Source organism: Biomphalaria glabrata, chromosome 6 (genome assembly GCF_947242115.1).
Source record: "Biomphalaria glabrata chromosome 6, xgBioGlab47.1, whole genome shotgun sequence".
NCBI classification, from domain to species: Eukaryota; Metazoa; Mollusca; class Gastropoda; family Planorbidae; genus Biomphalaria; species Biomphalaria glabrata.
Genome location: NC_074716.1, coordinates 49520975 through 49538228, shown reverse-complemented (window position 1 = coordinate 49538228; position 17254 = coordinate 49520975). Strand labels below are relative to the sequence as shown.

General features: G+C 34.8%; 2 protein-coding genes across 2 annotated transcripts; one reads left to right on the top strand and one right to left on the bottom strand.

Annotated features, from left to right (window-relative positions):
• Window positions 1-89: 89 nt before the first annotated feature.
• LOC106056588 (uncharacterized) lies at window positions 90-11423 on the bottom strand. Its single transcript, XM_056032754.1, has 6 exons — window positions 11183-11423; window positions 9320-9425; window positions 7992-8076; window positions 6263-6282; window positions 4682-4803; window positions 90-1871 (listed from the first exon to the last, which is right to left on the bottom strand). Exons 1-6 carry the CDS (start codon window positions 11246-11248, stop codon window positions 1659-1661), a joined length of 612 nt encoding a protein of 203 aa, XP_055888729.1. The 5' UTR covers window positions 11249-11423; the 3' UTR covers window positions 90-1658.
• A 272-nt stretch (window positions 11424-11695) lies between these two features.
• LOC106056585 (smad nuclear-interacting protein 1-like) lies at window positions 11696-16466 on the top strand. Its single transcript, XM_013213398.2, has 2 exons — window positions 11696-11906; window positions 15446-16466. Exons 1-2 carry the CDS (start codon window positions 11898-11900, stop codon window positions 16355-16357), a joined length of 921 nt encoding a protein of 306 aa, XP_013068852.2. The 5' UTR covers window positions 11696-11897; the 3' UTR covers window positions 16358-16466.
• The last annotated feature ends 788 nt before the right edge of the window (window positions 16467-17254 follow it).

The window sequence follows — 17254 nt, the reverse complement described above, 5'->3', positions numbered from 1 at the left end:
GGTTGGAAGTGGTGTTAGTGTCTTCAGAAATTAAATCTGCTGGCCCAATATCTGATTGTGTGCCATATTTAGTTAAATAAATAACAGAATTTCTCTTTGTGAAATAAAATGATTTAATCCTTCAAGTAAAAATGAAAAGATTGAACACACACTATATATCAAGCAGTAATACAGTTTCAAATTCTATACTAGATTCACAAAAGTAGACTTGACATGAAGCTTGAAATTTTTTTAGCCTGGTTTAAGCTAATCTCTTCTATTTATAGGTTTCCCCAAACTTAAAAATTAAAAGTAGAAACTCAAAGCTTCTAAAAAGACTTTCTGTCAATATTTGTGGCAACCTCGATACACAACATGACACTCATTAGATATTTTACTTTAGGGGTACTGACAGCCATTTTATCTTATGTTTAAAGGATACAGTATCTCTGAAATGAGTCGGCTAAAAATGTGCTACTGAGAGATGTGTGTTTCAATGCTTTTAAAGCTAATACCATCTTCATCATTATATTTCAATTGCTATACCTTGTTTGTCGAGGGCTGCCCATATTTTTATTAATGATGGCCTGGGATCGCAAGACCTTAGTGAAATAGATATTTTACTGTAATGATATTTCAATTCCCTTCCCTAATGAAACTGGTCATAAACATCTTAAAGAACTTATGGAAAAGACCATTTGTAATCATAGTAAAGTCTAATATTTTTTAAAAGATGTAAAGAAAGTATCTTAATTTTGTTAAAATCATGGAATAGACTTAGTAAAAAACCTCACTTGCTGCCTGGTTGTATAGTATGCACTTTGGACTGTTGTTACTATGGCCCCAGTTCCAGCCCTGCCTGCTTCTATCCCGTCTGCAGGAAGTCAGGGCATATTAGAAACCTATAAATCAATCAATCATAATATACTGACACCTTAAAGTAAAATGTTGTACATATTTCTGATGTTCCTTCAGATAATTACATCCTAGCCCAATATTCCCACAGGACAGGGAAAGGCAGCAGACAGGGCTCTAAACCCTGGACTTTCAATACCACCAAATAACAGTATAGAACGCATACCTCACAGCTTGTAACCAACAAATGTTTGCAAACCAATTTTTAACATGTCTAAATGGTGGTCAGAGAAAGTTCTTGAAATTTAAATGAATAAATCTTTCAAGAAAATGAAAACTTTCAAAATTAACACATTTTATATTTCCAATAAACGGGTCCAAGATAAGTAATTCTATCACAACTAAATAGTAGATTTTTATAACAAATGTATAGAAATATCATCACATCAACATATAATTCAATAACCATCTGATGTATAACAACACCATGCATACAACATTGTTACATTAATACACAACAAGAATTGGAAAATACTAAGATATTAATTGATGAACAATACAATATACTAAAAGTTATTGTAAAGTTAATGAACAATACAATATACTAAAAAAAAAATCTCAACAAGCAGGCGGATGCAAACATTGCAATCTTACTGTCCAAGACTTTACAGTCTTGTACATTTATACAATTGTTTCATTAGAACACTTTGTAAAACAAATAGAATGTAGCATACATGGTGCTGTTCATTCTTCCTCTTTTTATTTCCACTTAAATGAAAGACGGGTTGGAAACTTAAATACAATCTCAACAAACACCACAACGATTATGGTTGCGGTTCTTGGGCTAAGGTTAATGATGATGATGATGTGGTCACTGGATTATCCAAATGTGGACTGGGCTCGGACTTGGCACTAGCTGTCGGAGTCTTGTCAGGAATTTTTAGGTTTGGCAAAATTGTACACGTTGTTATGATGTCAATGGCATCTTGCAAGTTGAATAAATCATTAGTCATTAATCTCATGTGATGGGAAACATCCTGATGAAAAATTAACAAGTTTTAAATAATACATCTTACCTAATGCACAACTAACAAAAATAGATAAGAAAATACAGCAAAATAATTACAGGCTAAAATTCATTAACAAACAGTTCAAATTTTAACAGCAATCCCTACAAAGAGAGGCTCATCTAACAGACATTGAGAAGCCAAGGCATTCAAAGAGAAATGACCATGCCCAATAAACTAGACATACCAGCTTCCTCCACACTAATAAAATAATCTTCCAACTTTGACCAGGACATACAGCTCTCTTCTTTTTCTAGCCAGCTTTTTGCAGACTGTGCCAAGGAAAAATAGTGTGCTGTTTTCTTCAGTTGTTCAGCACTGCCTTATAGGGTGTTGGTTATGTTGGGCGGTAGTAGGGTCTGCCTAAGGTGGATTAGGAAGGGGCACTTAAAAAGGATATGGTTTACGGTTTCATAAGGGTGGGCGCAGTGTCTACAAAGGTGGAGTTGTGTGGAATTTATTTTATTGAGATGATAATTTAACTGAGGTGTGTGTCCTGTCCTTAGTTGGAAGATTGTAGATTGTTCTTTGCGGGGGAGGAAGTTTATACTGTCCAGTTTGTTAGGCAAGTTCATTTCTTTGTACATGGCTCTGCTTGTGTTTCCTGTTGCCCATTGGTTGAGCCACTCCTCTTTGTGATTGTTGACTAACATTGACCTTAGGGTGAGGAAACACCCAGACACACAGCTTTAAATTCCCAACTAAAAAGAGCAATACAGGTATCTCACTGCAGACATAGCCCCCACTCAGATGAAAAATATTCTTTGAGAATATCCTTTAGTCCACTTCAAGCAGAACTTACTACCTCACAACCTAATAAATCTAACACCCTTTATGGCAGTGGGGAAAAAAACAATAAAATGAACACCCTTTATGGCATGGGAAGCAGCTGAAATGAAAATTCAAGCTGTTTTTCCAAGAGACCGACTGCAAAAGACACTACAGCTCACCAGAAAAAAAAGGAAGGGGTGAGTTGGGTGAGTGGAACAGGAAGTATTTTAACAAGTTACTAGACATGATATCTGTCATTCTTCACTGCACATCAAGACTTCAAGCTTGTACAGGCTGGTCAAGAAAGGTTTTTTTTGTTTTTTTTGGCATGTTTAGGAGAATTGAAAAGCCTAGAAGTCCTTGAAGAGATAAGGGGCTAGGTGACAGAAAAAGGGAAAGTTCAAAGGTCAAGAATAACTTAAAACATGTAGAATAGTTTTTATATGAAACTATGAAGGAAAACGATTCAAGATATTGCAGTTGTTGGTCAGTAATCAGCACAGTCATCGTTCAGTAGTCATTCAGCTTTGTTCACAGTGCTTTGTTTAATACTGATAGTCTTTTGTCAGTCAAGCTACTTTAATAATATGATTTATACAAGTGATTTGTGTTTGATGTAAATATTGTTTCATAGCTGGAGTATTTATTTCATTGGATTAAGTCTGAAGAACTCTAAAAAAAAAATTGCTTTCAACATTTCTTTAGTTGTTATGTTACTTTATTCATTGATAGTGCAAACTGTCAAATAAAATCTGTGACAATTTTCAGCAGATCATTGAAGATGATTAGATATATCATCAAACAAAGTAATTCTCCTTTAAACATTCTAGAGGGCATCATCTGCAACAGGCTGATATTATATGTCAAAAAATACCAAGGTTATAGAGAGAAAAAGCGATGGGAAGACCAAGATCAAAGAATGGACAGGCCTCTCATTGAATGAAATTCTATCCAAGGCAAAGGACAGAGAGGAATGGAGGATGGTTGACAGATCTTGTGTGGAGTCCCAATGCTTGAACATATTAAGGGATAGGTGAAGGGTATAGTCAACACCTTACAAATGTTTGGCAGCTTATATCAGGTCAATTAGTCACAAATTAGTTTAATGTACATGTTTGGTTCATAGCAGTTACTTCCCTTGCCTAATGATAATGGACCTCATTCACCAACCATAAACAAACAACATTTAGCCAAGTGGTGCTCCATCTCTTCTATATAATTTACGATCTCATGTTTAATTCATGATGGCTGTCACGTGACAGTTTTTTTCATTGTTTTATCAATATGATCACGTGACTAAATGTTGTTTGTTTATGATTGGTGAATGAGGTCCATTGTGAATGGCATTAGTAAAGTGTTCAAAAGATGTCATGCCCAGAATTGGATGATTGTGTAAACTACATGAAATAGAACTTATTTAGAGCAATACATTTTTATCTAAAGCTAATTCAAATTGACACAGAAAGCTGCTGATTAATTTTTAAATACACACTTTAAACAACTATAGGGGGCACAGTGGCTGAATGGTTAAACACTTGGCTTCCAAACCTGGAGGTCTTGGGTTTGACTGGGATTTTGAATTTCAGGATTTTAAGGTCACCCCTGAGTTCACCCTACTCTAATGGGTACCTGACTTCAGTTGGGGAAAGTAAATGCGGTTTGTCGTTGTGCTGGCCACATGACACCCTGCTCATTAACAGTTGACCAAAGAAACAGAGTACCTTAACATCATCTGCCTCATGGTCTAGTAGGGAAACATTACTTACAATATGTGTTTACTTTAAACAAATATACAGCTCATTTGTTTTCTTTAACATGTTTTGGATGTTACTTCAGAATTGAAGATGATTAGATCCTAGCCCAAACCTCCAGCAGGTGATGGCAGCTGACAGGCTTTGATTCTGGGAGGATTTGAAACCACAGTCCAGAGCACACAAACAGCAGCCATTTTGTGAAACTTTCTAGATATGTACAACACTGAATCCTGGAATAAAGAGGAAATAAAATACCTGGATTTGAGCGTGAGATTTTGTAAGCATCTGTCCACAGTTGTTGATATCTTTAGCAGCAGACATATAAGTATGACTGACAAGTCCATTTAGATTATTGTACAAGGATAGATTACTCTCCCCTGCAAAGAAATTAAAAAATATATGTTAAATGTATCATAGTAATTACAGTGTGTAAGCCACATCTCTGCTTGATAGGATTCCCCAGCCTTTCTGTGTCTATTCTATAAGTCAGAGAAGTTTCATGACGCCAAAACAAACTCCTGTCTTTTATCTTGATTTCTAACACAAGTGTTAGGCAACACTTCTCATGGTTAACATGTTGTCTAGGCGAAAATAATTGTGACAGGAGACAAATAGGCCAAAAGGGAAGTTAACAGAACCCCTCTTGATGTGCCATATTTGTTCATTGCACAAGGGAGAGGGAGGGTGGATGAGAGCCCCCATCAGCCTGTCATAACCCACACCCCAAGGGGCTAATGGAGGGAGCATCTATTGACCTAGAGTTTCAAGTGAAATTATTCTCAACTCTAATGACAATCAATAAATTTGGTGCTTACTAGATGTGTGTAGGCCTTTAGTGGGATTCAAACTTAAGACCCTCAATTTGGAAGCCAAATGTTTTACCACAACGACAAATGTACATCATTTGCCATTTGGACATTTAAATCTCAAAGGATAACTTTATAATTTATTCTGTTAATTAATCTAACAATAATAAAATGTAAAAAAAAAATATTATTTATAATCTTTCAATATTTAATCACATACTTATAGACAGTAGAAAGTTTAAAACGTGTATAACAAATTCTGCATTTTGTATGGTTCCCCATAGTATAAATAAAGAGTGGTTAAAATTATAGTTACAAGAACTCAAACAACACGGCTGCATCATTAAATTGTCATATTTCTTCCTAAAAGTTAAACTACCAGTATAATAGATGAGGAGGCATGGCGGCTGAGCGGTAAAGCACTTGGCTTCTGAACCGGGGGTCCCAGAATCAAATCCTGGCGAAGACTGTAATAGACACAGTAAAAACAAAAAGAGTCTCAATTTACACATTGATTTATTAGTCTTCTTCTATGGCTGTGTAAAAATGGGTCAGAATCACAACAAGATGCTAGAGTAAAGAAGACGAATAAAAGACTAATAAATCAATGGGTTGAGACTCCTGCTGTTTTTAATGTGTCTATTACAAAGACTGGGATTTTTAATTTCGTGATCTTTGGGCGCCTCTGATTCCACCCAGCTCTAATGGGCACCTGACATAAATTGGGGAAAAGTAAAGACAGTTGTCATTGTGCTGGCCACATGACACCCTCGTTAACCATAGGCCACAGAAACAGATGACTTTTACATCATCTGCCCAATAGACCACAAGGTCTGAAAGGGAAACTTTACTTTTTTTCCTTTTTATAATAGATGACAGGCTGGTGAATTAAGAAAGTTAAAAGGTCATTTAACTGCCTTAGGTTCGATAAGTTAGATTAGTATAGAACCTAATTTTATAATTAGATTTCTTTCCTTATTTTTTAACTCAATGTCCTAAAATTTAGCTGAAAAATTGAAGAGAAACTTACATAATCTCTTGTTTAATATTCTGAAAAAAAAAGATAAAAACAAATAATGATGCATTTTTTATAATTCTTGTATTTTAATAAAATTTAATTTCTTTCTGGAGTGAAAGGAATATCAAAGGATCTAATTAACACTGATTTACATTTAAATATATAAAAGCTTCATTACAATTAACATTAAATGTCAAAACAAATGTGTGCCTATTTGATTCTTGTTACATGTTAGTAAAATAAACTTTTCACTAAATACATTTATTATGATGTATTCATCAAGACTTAGGTGCAGTGAATGAGTGATTAAGTCTTGCGTTCAAATCCTAGTAGAGACTGTGATTTTGAATTTCTGGATTTTTAGATTGCCAATAAGTCCACCCAACTCTAATGAGGCATGACATTAGTTGGTGGAAAGTAAGGGCAATTGGTTGTTGTGATGGCCACATGACACCCTCATTAGGCATGTGCCACAAAACTGATGATACTCACACAAAAACAGATGATACACACAAAAACAAATGATACTCACACAAAAACAAATGATATTCACACAAAAACTGATGATATTAACACAAAAACAGATGATACTCACACAAAAACAGATGATACTCACACAAAAACAGATGATACTCACACAAAAACAGATGATACTCACACAAAAACAGATGATATTCACACAAAAACAGATGATACTCACACAAAAACAGATGATATTCACACAAAAACAGATGATACTCACACAAAAACAGATGATACTCACACAAAAACAGATGATACTCACACAAAAACAGATGATATTCACACTAAAACAGATGATACACACAAAAACAAATGATACTCACACAAAAACAAATGATACTCACACAAAAACAAATGATACACAAAAACAGATGATACTCACACAAAAACAGATGATACTCACACAAAAACAGATGATATTCATACAAAAACAGATGATACTCACACAAAAACAGATGATATTCACACTAAAACAGATGATATTCACGCTAAAACAGATGATATTCACGCTAAAACAGATGATATTCACATAATCTTCCCCATAGAATGAAAGGTTTGTAAGGGGTACTTTACTCTTTTTTTTTTATTCATCAAGGCAGATTAATTCGGAGCCTTTTTCTTTTTGGCTACACCTTTCAGTACACAAAACTTTCATAAAAAATGTTAGTGTGACAAAGCCCTTCGAGTGTTTAATAATAACTACATTTATAAATAGACAATCTACAAAAAAAATGATAGAGACATGGTAGCTGAGTGGCAAAGTGCTTGATTTCTGAACCAAGGGGTCTCAAATTTAACTCCTAATGAAAATCTGGATTTTTAGGATGCCCCTGACACATCCCAGGGAAGTAAAGGCAGTTGGCATTAACTTTAGGCATAAGATCCAGATGAACTTTACATCATCTGGTCCCAAAAATCATAAGGTCTGAAAAGAAGATTTTCCCTTAATTTTAATACAAAAGGAATCCATGTAATACTGGCATTTAGTAGTTCACTGCTATAAGTTTATCAGTGGAATTTCATGTTGTGTGTAAATAATAATGTGAAAAACTATTAAAGGTTATGAATTGTTTTTGTGGTGAATCACATCACAGGAAATAGCATGAAAACATACTTCATGACATTTCTATTCAATGTTATTAATATACTCTTCTTCACTTCATTCAAATTAGAAAATAATAAAAACAAAAAAAATATTTTAAAACTACTGTATCCTTACGTATCATATTTTGGTTTCCCAGACTGCTTGATAGATAAACCTGCGACATCATCAACAGATTCATAGGACACAGAATGTTCAATGACTGGAAAAAATGTAAACAGAAATAATGATAGTGAGGTGTTTTTTTTTAATACACAGGAAAGTGGCCCCCAACTCATGGATTCCACTCTCCTTTACAGTCGACAAAGGCCTCTGTGGCTCATTACATTAGCTCATTCTTATTATCAGGCTACAATATCACTCAAATTTGAGTATAATCATTTTTTAAATTTAATATATTAGAAATATAGGCCTACATTAATATTTGGGTATATATTTTTGAACTTGTTAAAATGTAATTATTGTTTGATTACTAGCTCATTTTGTATTCATATAAAGAGCCTTAAATTGTTTAAATCAATAACTTTGGCAGACAACATCAACAAAGTGTTTGGGTAATTGTAGGAATTGTATTGTAGATTAACTAAGTCAAACAAGGCCAACTGCTTACCATTTTTTCCTGCGCTTTACACCAGTAAATGCTCATTTCTTTTCTAACTAAATAGCCAACAACACCAGACAGATGAGTTTTAAATATAAATTTTTTTTTGCATTGTTTCTCTTCGTTGTCTTTTATTGCCAATGATGGACTTGTGGCATAAATGTCATTTTTCCAGCAGGATTTTCTATTTGTATGTGTATCACAGTAAAAACTGTGGTGATTTTAGAAACTTTAAAAGAAATGATGCAAGACCTCTAATGACTTTTCTTTGGTTTATCTGTAAATTATCTCAAACTTTTCCAGCAGTTTTCCCATACATCAAGTGGTTATTAATTAAACATAATACTTCTCAAACATATTCCAAACTTTTTGTTGTTAATTACAATACAGATAAATTAAACATCAGGCATTAACAAACATGTAAAATAAATGATGTTAAAAAATCATATCATCATCATCATCTTTCCTTTGCGTTCCCTGTGGAACATAGGGCCTTGGTAAAAACACACCACTCTACAAGGTCTCTTGCTAGTTTTTTAATGGCTTCTCAGCTCTTTCCTTTCCTCTCGGCTTAATCTAGTACACTGCATTGCCACATTCTTTTTGGTCTTTCTCTACGTCTTGTGCCCTGAAGTTCCACTCTAAGGACTGCCTATCTCTGTTGTTGGTATCTTTCCTAAGGGTGTGACCAATCCATCTCCATTTTCTCTCTAAGATCTGCACCTCTATACTTCCTGTCCACCCATCTCCCACAGTTTGGTGAACAAAATCATATAGAGTCAAAGCATTGTCTTCAATTCTAAAGATTAAACAAAAAGTTATGCTTACAAAAGCCAAAGAATACCTTTTAAAGGAGGAAGTTCCTTTTTGTACTGATGCAAACTGGTATCTATTTCCTCTTCATCTGACTCAGATGCTTCTCCAGCCACAACAATAGCCTTTGGTTCATCCTTGTTTCAAAACAATGAACAGATGATTATAACATTTCAAAAACTTGAAAAAATAACAAGAATGTTAAAGAGTTTGAAATAAACAAACAAAAAAGAGACTTTTAAGCTTTGCACTAAAAATCGTGTACATGCTATAGCATGGAAGATGTGCTACACAAACACAAACAAATTCTTGCACCAATACTTATGGTAAGTACCAGCACATTGTTTAGAACTGGTGCCAAGACATAATTATTATGAGAGCTAGTGATAGCTGCTACTGCACTAGTGAAAGAATAATGGGTTTCGCTCAACATGAAAAGGAGAATGAGAATCCTTTCATTCTGCAGGGTAACTGTTTTATTGTGGCCATTGATATCTTTTGTAGTGTAGGAGCTGAGGAAGCAAAAAGAACAGCTTTAAAGACAGAGAGGAAGACTTGCAAGTGAAACTGCAGTGTGGTGGTGAGTGATACTCATTCTTGTTGTTTCTGGGGCAACGCTGAGAAGTTGTGATGCAGTTAGTGTTTTGATGGCAGAGGTGTGAAGTCCAAGACAAGAAGAATTCATAATTCTAAAATTAAAGTACTCTCCTAAAGAGAAGATAATTTCATTGATCCAAAAAATGGAAATTCTATCCACCTCATCATTACCACTATAACAATACCAATATAGATGCAAACAAGAACTAGTTTAAAGCACAAGCATTGCACATCACATGACTATTCATGGCCAACCTCTGGAAATAGTTGACCATTTTTGTTATGGCTCTATAATCTGCAGTAATGTGATACTTGGAAAAGATATCAACAACAGAATAGTTAATGCAATGTGCACCATGTCACCATGGGACTACCAATATCAATGCCCTAGTCTTCCAAACTTGTGTGGTGACAACTCTGCTATATAGTAGCCAAACATGGTCCACCTAATCTTGGCAGAAAAAAAAAGCTAAATATCTTCCACCTCTGATGCTTAGGGGTGTATTTTTTTTTTTTTATGAAATGGCAAGATAAAATAATCAATAGGGAGGTCCTCTTGGCTTGAACATGTTCAAAGAATGTTGTCAACTTTTAAGGTATAATGATGTATGGAATTGTGACATGAAGCTCTTCAGAATCGAAAACAACAGTTGGGAGAAAGAAGCTCTGGATAGATCCACATGGAGAATAAACACAAAGGAAGGGTCCTGGATTGCAAATGGTACAAATTTTAACACAACAAGTAGTAAGTAAAAAAAAGTTCCCCTTTCAGACCTTGCGATCTATAGGATGTTAAGGTCATCTGTTTCTTTGGCCAATGGTTGACGAGCAGGGTGTCATGTAGAAGTAGAAAGGAGGGTGAAAACAATGCATCAGATGCACAACCTGTGTAGGCTATATAAAGGATTGGTCTCTTTAGTCACAAGAGAAGTTGCAAAGGGTAAACAAATCATCTCTCAAGATGTAAAATGCCACAGATACATAGAGAAAGATGCAGTTTGAAACACAACATTCATTCACACAGAAAACACACTGAACCAGCACATTAAAGGTTGATATGATTATGTACTTCTGGCTCTGGTTGATGATGAATGACATTGAAACACCCTGACTATACTAGATAGATGTACTAGATCTAGATATTAAGTTAAATTAGGATTTAATTTTTACGTTTCAGATATATAAAGTATTAGTAAATATTTATTTTATTTTAAGTTTTAGTTTATGCCAATTATGGGTAGTGACCAGTTAGTGTTAGTGTTAGTAGTGATTTTATTTGTATCTTTGATAATCTTACATCGGAAACATCATCTTCTGATTCAGAAGCTTCTCCTTGAACGACAGTTTTGTATGAACGGTCCATCACACATTAAAATCAAAATACTGTAAATAACATATATCTATTTGTCCTTGACTAGATCTAGAAGCTAAGTACTTAAGCTGAAGATCTAGATCTAGTCTAGACTCTACTAATGATCTCCTTAGAGTTAGACGTAGACTGTATGCAAGAATTGTCAAACATAAACACAAGTCATGTGATACAATTTTAGAATGCATAAAAAAGCTAACTATATAATAGATTTCAATATAGAGCTCTAAAATTGTAACAAATCTCTATAAAACAATTTAGATCTACAACTTTTATTGTTGAATTTAATAAATTTAAATATATTTACATTATTTGTAATATTTTATCCATATCTAGTAGATCTAGATCTATAAAACTTAAAAAATACTGATAAGTTTTGTTCTGTGTAGCAGTAACTATCGTCTTGTTTTTTAAAGTTACTAACCTATATACATTTATTGTTTTTAAAACCAATACCTAAATCTATTTCTGGATACTGTGTTACTGTGTTTTCGATAGGGTAAAAATAATATCTCTGGACGTCTAGTCTAGATCGAAGACGTCTTAGTCTTATTATATTATATATAGATCTGGTTTATTTGAAGCCTAGTTTATAATAATATAGGCGAATTTGAACCGTTGAAAATCAAAATTGATATAAACTATGAATCGTGTAAGTAATAGTCTTATTTTAGTCTTATTAAGTTATTAATAATTACTAATTTAGTTATTAGTCTTTCTACTCTGACTCTAGTCAGTGGACTCTACTAGACTAGATTCTAGATCTAGATCTAGATCTATATATAGTTACTAGATCTAGATCTAGTTAACTAGGACAGTCTAGTAGAATTAATAGTAGATCTAGTTAGTCACTAGTGACTGTTAGGTTAGTAGTGTTAGTCTAAGTCTAGACTCTAGATGTCTAGTACTAGATCTAGTAATAGTATACCTATTTATAAATAAGGTAATTTCGTATTAGACTTTTACTTTAGTTAGAATGAGTTAGATCTAGATAGAGTTTTAACAGTTTAGAGTTTAGACTTAGGACTTAGACTCAGAGTTGAGTCTGTTAGTTACTTAGAATCTATATCTAGATCTAGTACTGTTACTGTGTTAGAGTTAGAGAGTCTAACTAGATTTAGTCTAAGTCTAAGACTCTAAAGTCTAAGTCAAGTCTAGAGTCTAGTACTTACTAGTAGTATAGGTCTATTCTATAGATCTAGTATTATAGTAATCTAGATGTAAATTACATTGTAGTAATATAATAATAATTATTTAGAATTTAGATATAAATATACAATATTGATATTGAATAAATGTTGTCATTATCATTAATGATTAATAGTCATTATGATTATTGTCCAGACTTTTGAAGTAGTCTAGAGTACTAAATTAGTAAATAACTTTAATAAGTTAGAAGACAGCATCCTGAAAAAGACCTATACCAGTTATGTAAGACCTGTACTAGAATATGGTGCCACAGCATGGGGCTCAGCAGCCCAAACCAACCTTAGAAAAATAGACAAGGTTCAAAATATTGGTTTAAGGATAATGACAGGAGCAATCAAAACAACACCCATAAGAGCTATGGAGGAAACCGCTGCCCTGATCTCTCTGGATGAAAGAAGAGAAATAAAAATCCTTTCCCAATTCACAAAATTGGAAACCTTGGAGAGGCACCCACTCAGAACAAAAATCCACAAAACTGGCACAAAAAACCGTCTCAAAAGGACCAATTTCATACAGGAATCTCTAAACCTAAAAAAGAAACACCAACTTGAAAAAATTACTCTGGAATCCTCGATACACTATAATGAATCTCCACCCTGGGACGAAAGCCCTCTTCCTACTATAAGGGACCATATTGAAAACATAAAAAGAAAATCTGATTATAGACCAACAGAGCTCAAGGAAATAGTGAACTGTTTTCTACATACGGTACCAATTACCCTAGCAATCAGTGGATCAGAGTTTACACGGATGGCTCATCCCATAAAGCCACCACAAATGGAGGAGCTGGAATACTTATCGAATGGCCAGATGGAGGAAAACTAGAAAAATCCTTTGCAACTGGAGAGCTCTCTGACAGTCACAGAGCAGAAAGGGAAGCACTAGCACTAGCTGCTACCATGCTAGCAAATCATCCAAGTTCCCCTCACAGTCAGATTGTCTTTCTAACAGACGCAAAAACAACCCTCCAAAGCCTGCAAAACTCTGATTCCCCTTATATTAAAAACCTCAGAACAGCACTCACAAAGCTCAACCACAACAGCAAAAAAACTGTCATTCAATGGATACCAGCTCACATACAACTAGCAGGAAATGAGAAGGCTGACACACTCGCCAAGAGTGGGAGAACAAAATCACAAGTAAACTCTGCTCTCTATCCAGAAGAAATGAAGAAATTAATTGTAGATAAAATAAATGAGAAATGGACGAGCTCCCATCCAAATCACAAGAAAGATGATGCTTACTATAAGCTATCCCGACAAGACCAACGTCTAATCTTTCGACTCAGGACCGGACACAACAGAATGCGACAACACATGTTCCGGAAGCTCAAAATTGGAACCAGTGAAATCTGTCCATGTGGAGTATCACCAGAAAATGCCGACCACGTCCTCCAAAACTGCTCTCTCTACCAAGAGGCCCGTTTAAGACATTGGCCCCAAATCACCCCAATAGAAAGAAAACTATATGGAGAGCTCCCTGATTTGGAAACCACTGCGCAGTTCATCTCATGTATTGGTCTAGTCATATGAACACTCCAACATAACAATGAGAACGATGAAGAAGAAGAAGACAGCTAAGTTTAAACTAGATTCTAGATCTCTAGATCTAGTTTTAATTAGTTTAGATAAGATGACTATCTTTTATAGACTAGTATACTCACAGTCGCCTAAATGTCGCCTTTTTATTTTAGAAAGTATTTGTCACAACCCATTTTATAATGATAACTGATGACACATGGGTGTAGCCAGGCAGGGGGGGATTGTATAAAGTCTATGATTATGATTAGTCTATAGAAGATTCAAGTAGATCTAGACTCTAGCTGCTAGAGTCTGGTAGAGTCTATATGAGTAGATAATCTAGTCTTTCAAAAAATAATCATGATCTAGATTAAGATGATCTTGATCTAGAGTAACTGATGCCAATCAAACAAGTTAAAAGCTCAGTCACAGACATTTTTTATGTTTGAATTTGTGTATCTTCGGTGTAAGGATTAGACTATAATAATAAGACCTCTAGAGGAAAAAACTGATTGTATAGACTATGAACTCCTCATCCATTTGTCTTAAAAAGTACATATGTTTTAAATTGTATTAATCATAGTTAGTTATAATTATATTTGATGTTAATGTGGGTCAGGTTGATGCTTTCAAGAGCTTGAACATCTTTTTACAGCTGGTACCTTCAAGAATCAAACATCTTAAGAAACTCTCTCGAACACATGAGAAGTATGGTGCTTAAAAGTGTTATAATCTTCAAATTTTGCAAAAAGTATGGTGTTTTAAAAGTGTTATAATCGTAAAATTTTGTCAAAATATTTTCTTTTTTACGCCCTGTCAAGACAGTTAGGTCTTAGTAATTTTCCCATGCTCCATATCGCCCATCTCTGTTTAGAAACTGACGATATGCATAAGTGTAAAGTGGTAAGCCCAGTAACTCATTACCGACATATTACCGTACTGGTACTTATTTAGTTGAATGTCTTGAAAAGTCCCTAATAGAAGCTATTTTGAGATATAAGGCCATTTATAAATCCATATATATTATTTTTGGGGGGAGAGTCTAATAAGTTAAATAAGTTTTGGTAGCCAATAGATAATCCCACCCATGTAATAGCCCAAAAGTCAGTGCTAGATATTTTTCTGTCCGGGAGGGTGGTGGGCTAAAAAAGCTAAGGTAGCTTGTGAATCTAGATCTAGATAAATCCGCCCTCCTGAGCCACTTGATTGACCAAAAGAGGTATTTTAGAGCAAGCTTAGTAGTTGTCATAAATCCGGCCCTGAGCAGGTCACATGACATACTTGACACTGCACTGATCCCTATTGTGTGGAATCAAAGATAATGAAAGTCACTTTCTGAAGACAGTTTGACAGTATTAAAAAAATAGATGAATACATTTCTTCAATTGTCAAATTTACAGAAATCTATTTCATGTAAACAAAAATTTGTTAAAGTTTTTTTTTTTTTTTTTTTTACATACAGAAACACCGGAAACGACACCATAGTCACACAGATGAAGAGGCCGAAAAAGAAACCACATTTTTTCAAAAACGTCAAGCTGAAAGACATTCAAATAATGAAGATCTTAGATCAAAACATCACAAACGTCAGAAACAGAAAAGGCATACAGAAGATTCCAGTCCTCCTCGAATCCAACGTCGAGATCAGTCACGGGATAAAAAGAGAAGTGAAATGTATGACCCTAACATACGGATAAAACAAGAAAAGATTGATGATGAAAATTTCAGGCACCAGCACAGGGAAAGGTCCCGAAACAACGAACGGAGGCGAGAGCAAAGGAGAGAAAGAGATGTGGCTGGCGGCGACTTTGGTTTGAATACAATTCAAATCAAATCGGAAGACGCACCCGAGGAAAAGAAAGACGATAAACAAAAACCAAACTTTCAACTTTCTGGTAAGTTGACGGAAGATACAAACACATTTCGAGGAGTCGTTATAAAATATAATGAGCCACCTGAAGCAATGAAACCAAAACGCAGGTGGCGATTGTATCCTTTCAAAGGTGATACAGCCTTACCTGTTTTACATATTCACAGACAGAGTGCCTATCTGTTGGGCCGTGATAGAAAAATAGCAGACATTCCTATAGACCACCCTTCCTGCTCGAAACAGCAGGCAGTTCTTCAGTTTCGAGCCATGCCCTACACACGTCCTGATGGGACACCAGGCAGACGCGTCAGGCCTTACATCATAGATCTCGAGTCTGCCAACGGGACATACTTGAACAATGAAAAGATTGAGCCCAAGCGCTACTACGAACTCAGAGAAAAAGACGTTGTTAAATTTGGTTTTAGCACTAGAGAGTATGTGGTACTTCACGACAGTGTTGATCTTTCAGAGGTCACGGCCGGCGATGACATGGAAGAAGTATAACTAGGGTGAGATAATGGTTGATCATTACATGCATTACACATTTATATGTTTTGATATTTGTATATTGATAGTATGTTAATAATTAAAAAATAAAATGACTGAATTGATTCATATTTTTTGGTTTCATTCTTTAAGCTTTTAGTTTTACAACATTGTACATATCCTTAGATGTTACTATATATATATTATTTATATATATATATATATTGTTACGAATCTCACTATCCAGGCTCTCTGCAAACTGCACCATACACCACCAACTCAAAGAACTTGACAAGTCAGGGCTCCAAAATAACGTATATATATATATATATATGTGTGTGTGTGTTGTTCTGTATTTAATTTGTCTAAATTTACTTATACTGGTGAGTTTGAGTTTAGGCACATCAGCACAATTTAGGCCATGTCGTGCCCGTAATCCTTTAAGGATCACTCTCCCTTTACATAACAAGGGCTAAATTCTATACAGTTAAATCATTAAAAACAAGGTCTATTCACAGTTAAAATAGTAAAGGTAGTAAAAAATATAATAATTTGGTAAAAATATTATATAAATATTATATGTTCACGTATACTGGTACTGATGTGGTAAAGTGTTTGGCTGGTATCCTAGTGAAGACTGGGATTTTGAAAATTAGGATGCCCTTGAGTCTACCCAACTCTAATGGGTGCCTGACATCATAAGCTGGAAAAGTAAAGGAGGTTGGTCACTGTGCTGGCCACATGACACACTGGTTAACCACCGGCCAAGGAAACAGATGGCCTTTATTATTATAGCTTTCATATAGCACTACTTTCATGCTTATAGCATGCTCAGAGCGCTTTTGGTCCAATCTTATTTGTGGATCAGTAGGGGGAGGGGGTATCTAGGAGTTTGTTTTCCGTGCTGCCTTTATG

What these genes read in the sequence shown, in the direction of transcription:
- LOC106056588 (XM_056032754.1), bottom strand. Translation starts at nt 11,248, where the DNA reads ATGGACCGTTCATACAAAACTGTCGTTCAAGGAGAAGCTTCTGAATCA. An exon ending in GGAACTTCCTCCTTTAAAAG is followed by an intron (nt 8,077 to 9,319) that starts GTATTCTTTGGC and finishes CATTTTTTCCAG; the next exon opens with TCATTGAACATTCTGTGTCC. An exon ending in GGGAAACCAAAATATGATAC is followed by an intron (nt 6,283 to 7,991) that starts GTAAGGATACAG and finishes TTTTTTTTTCAG; the next exon opens with AATATTAAACAAGAGATTAT.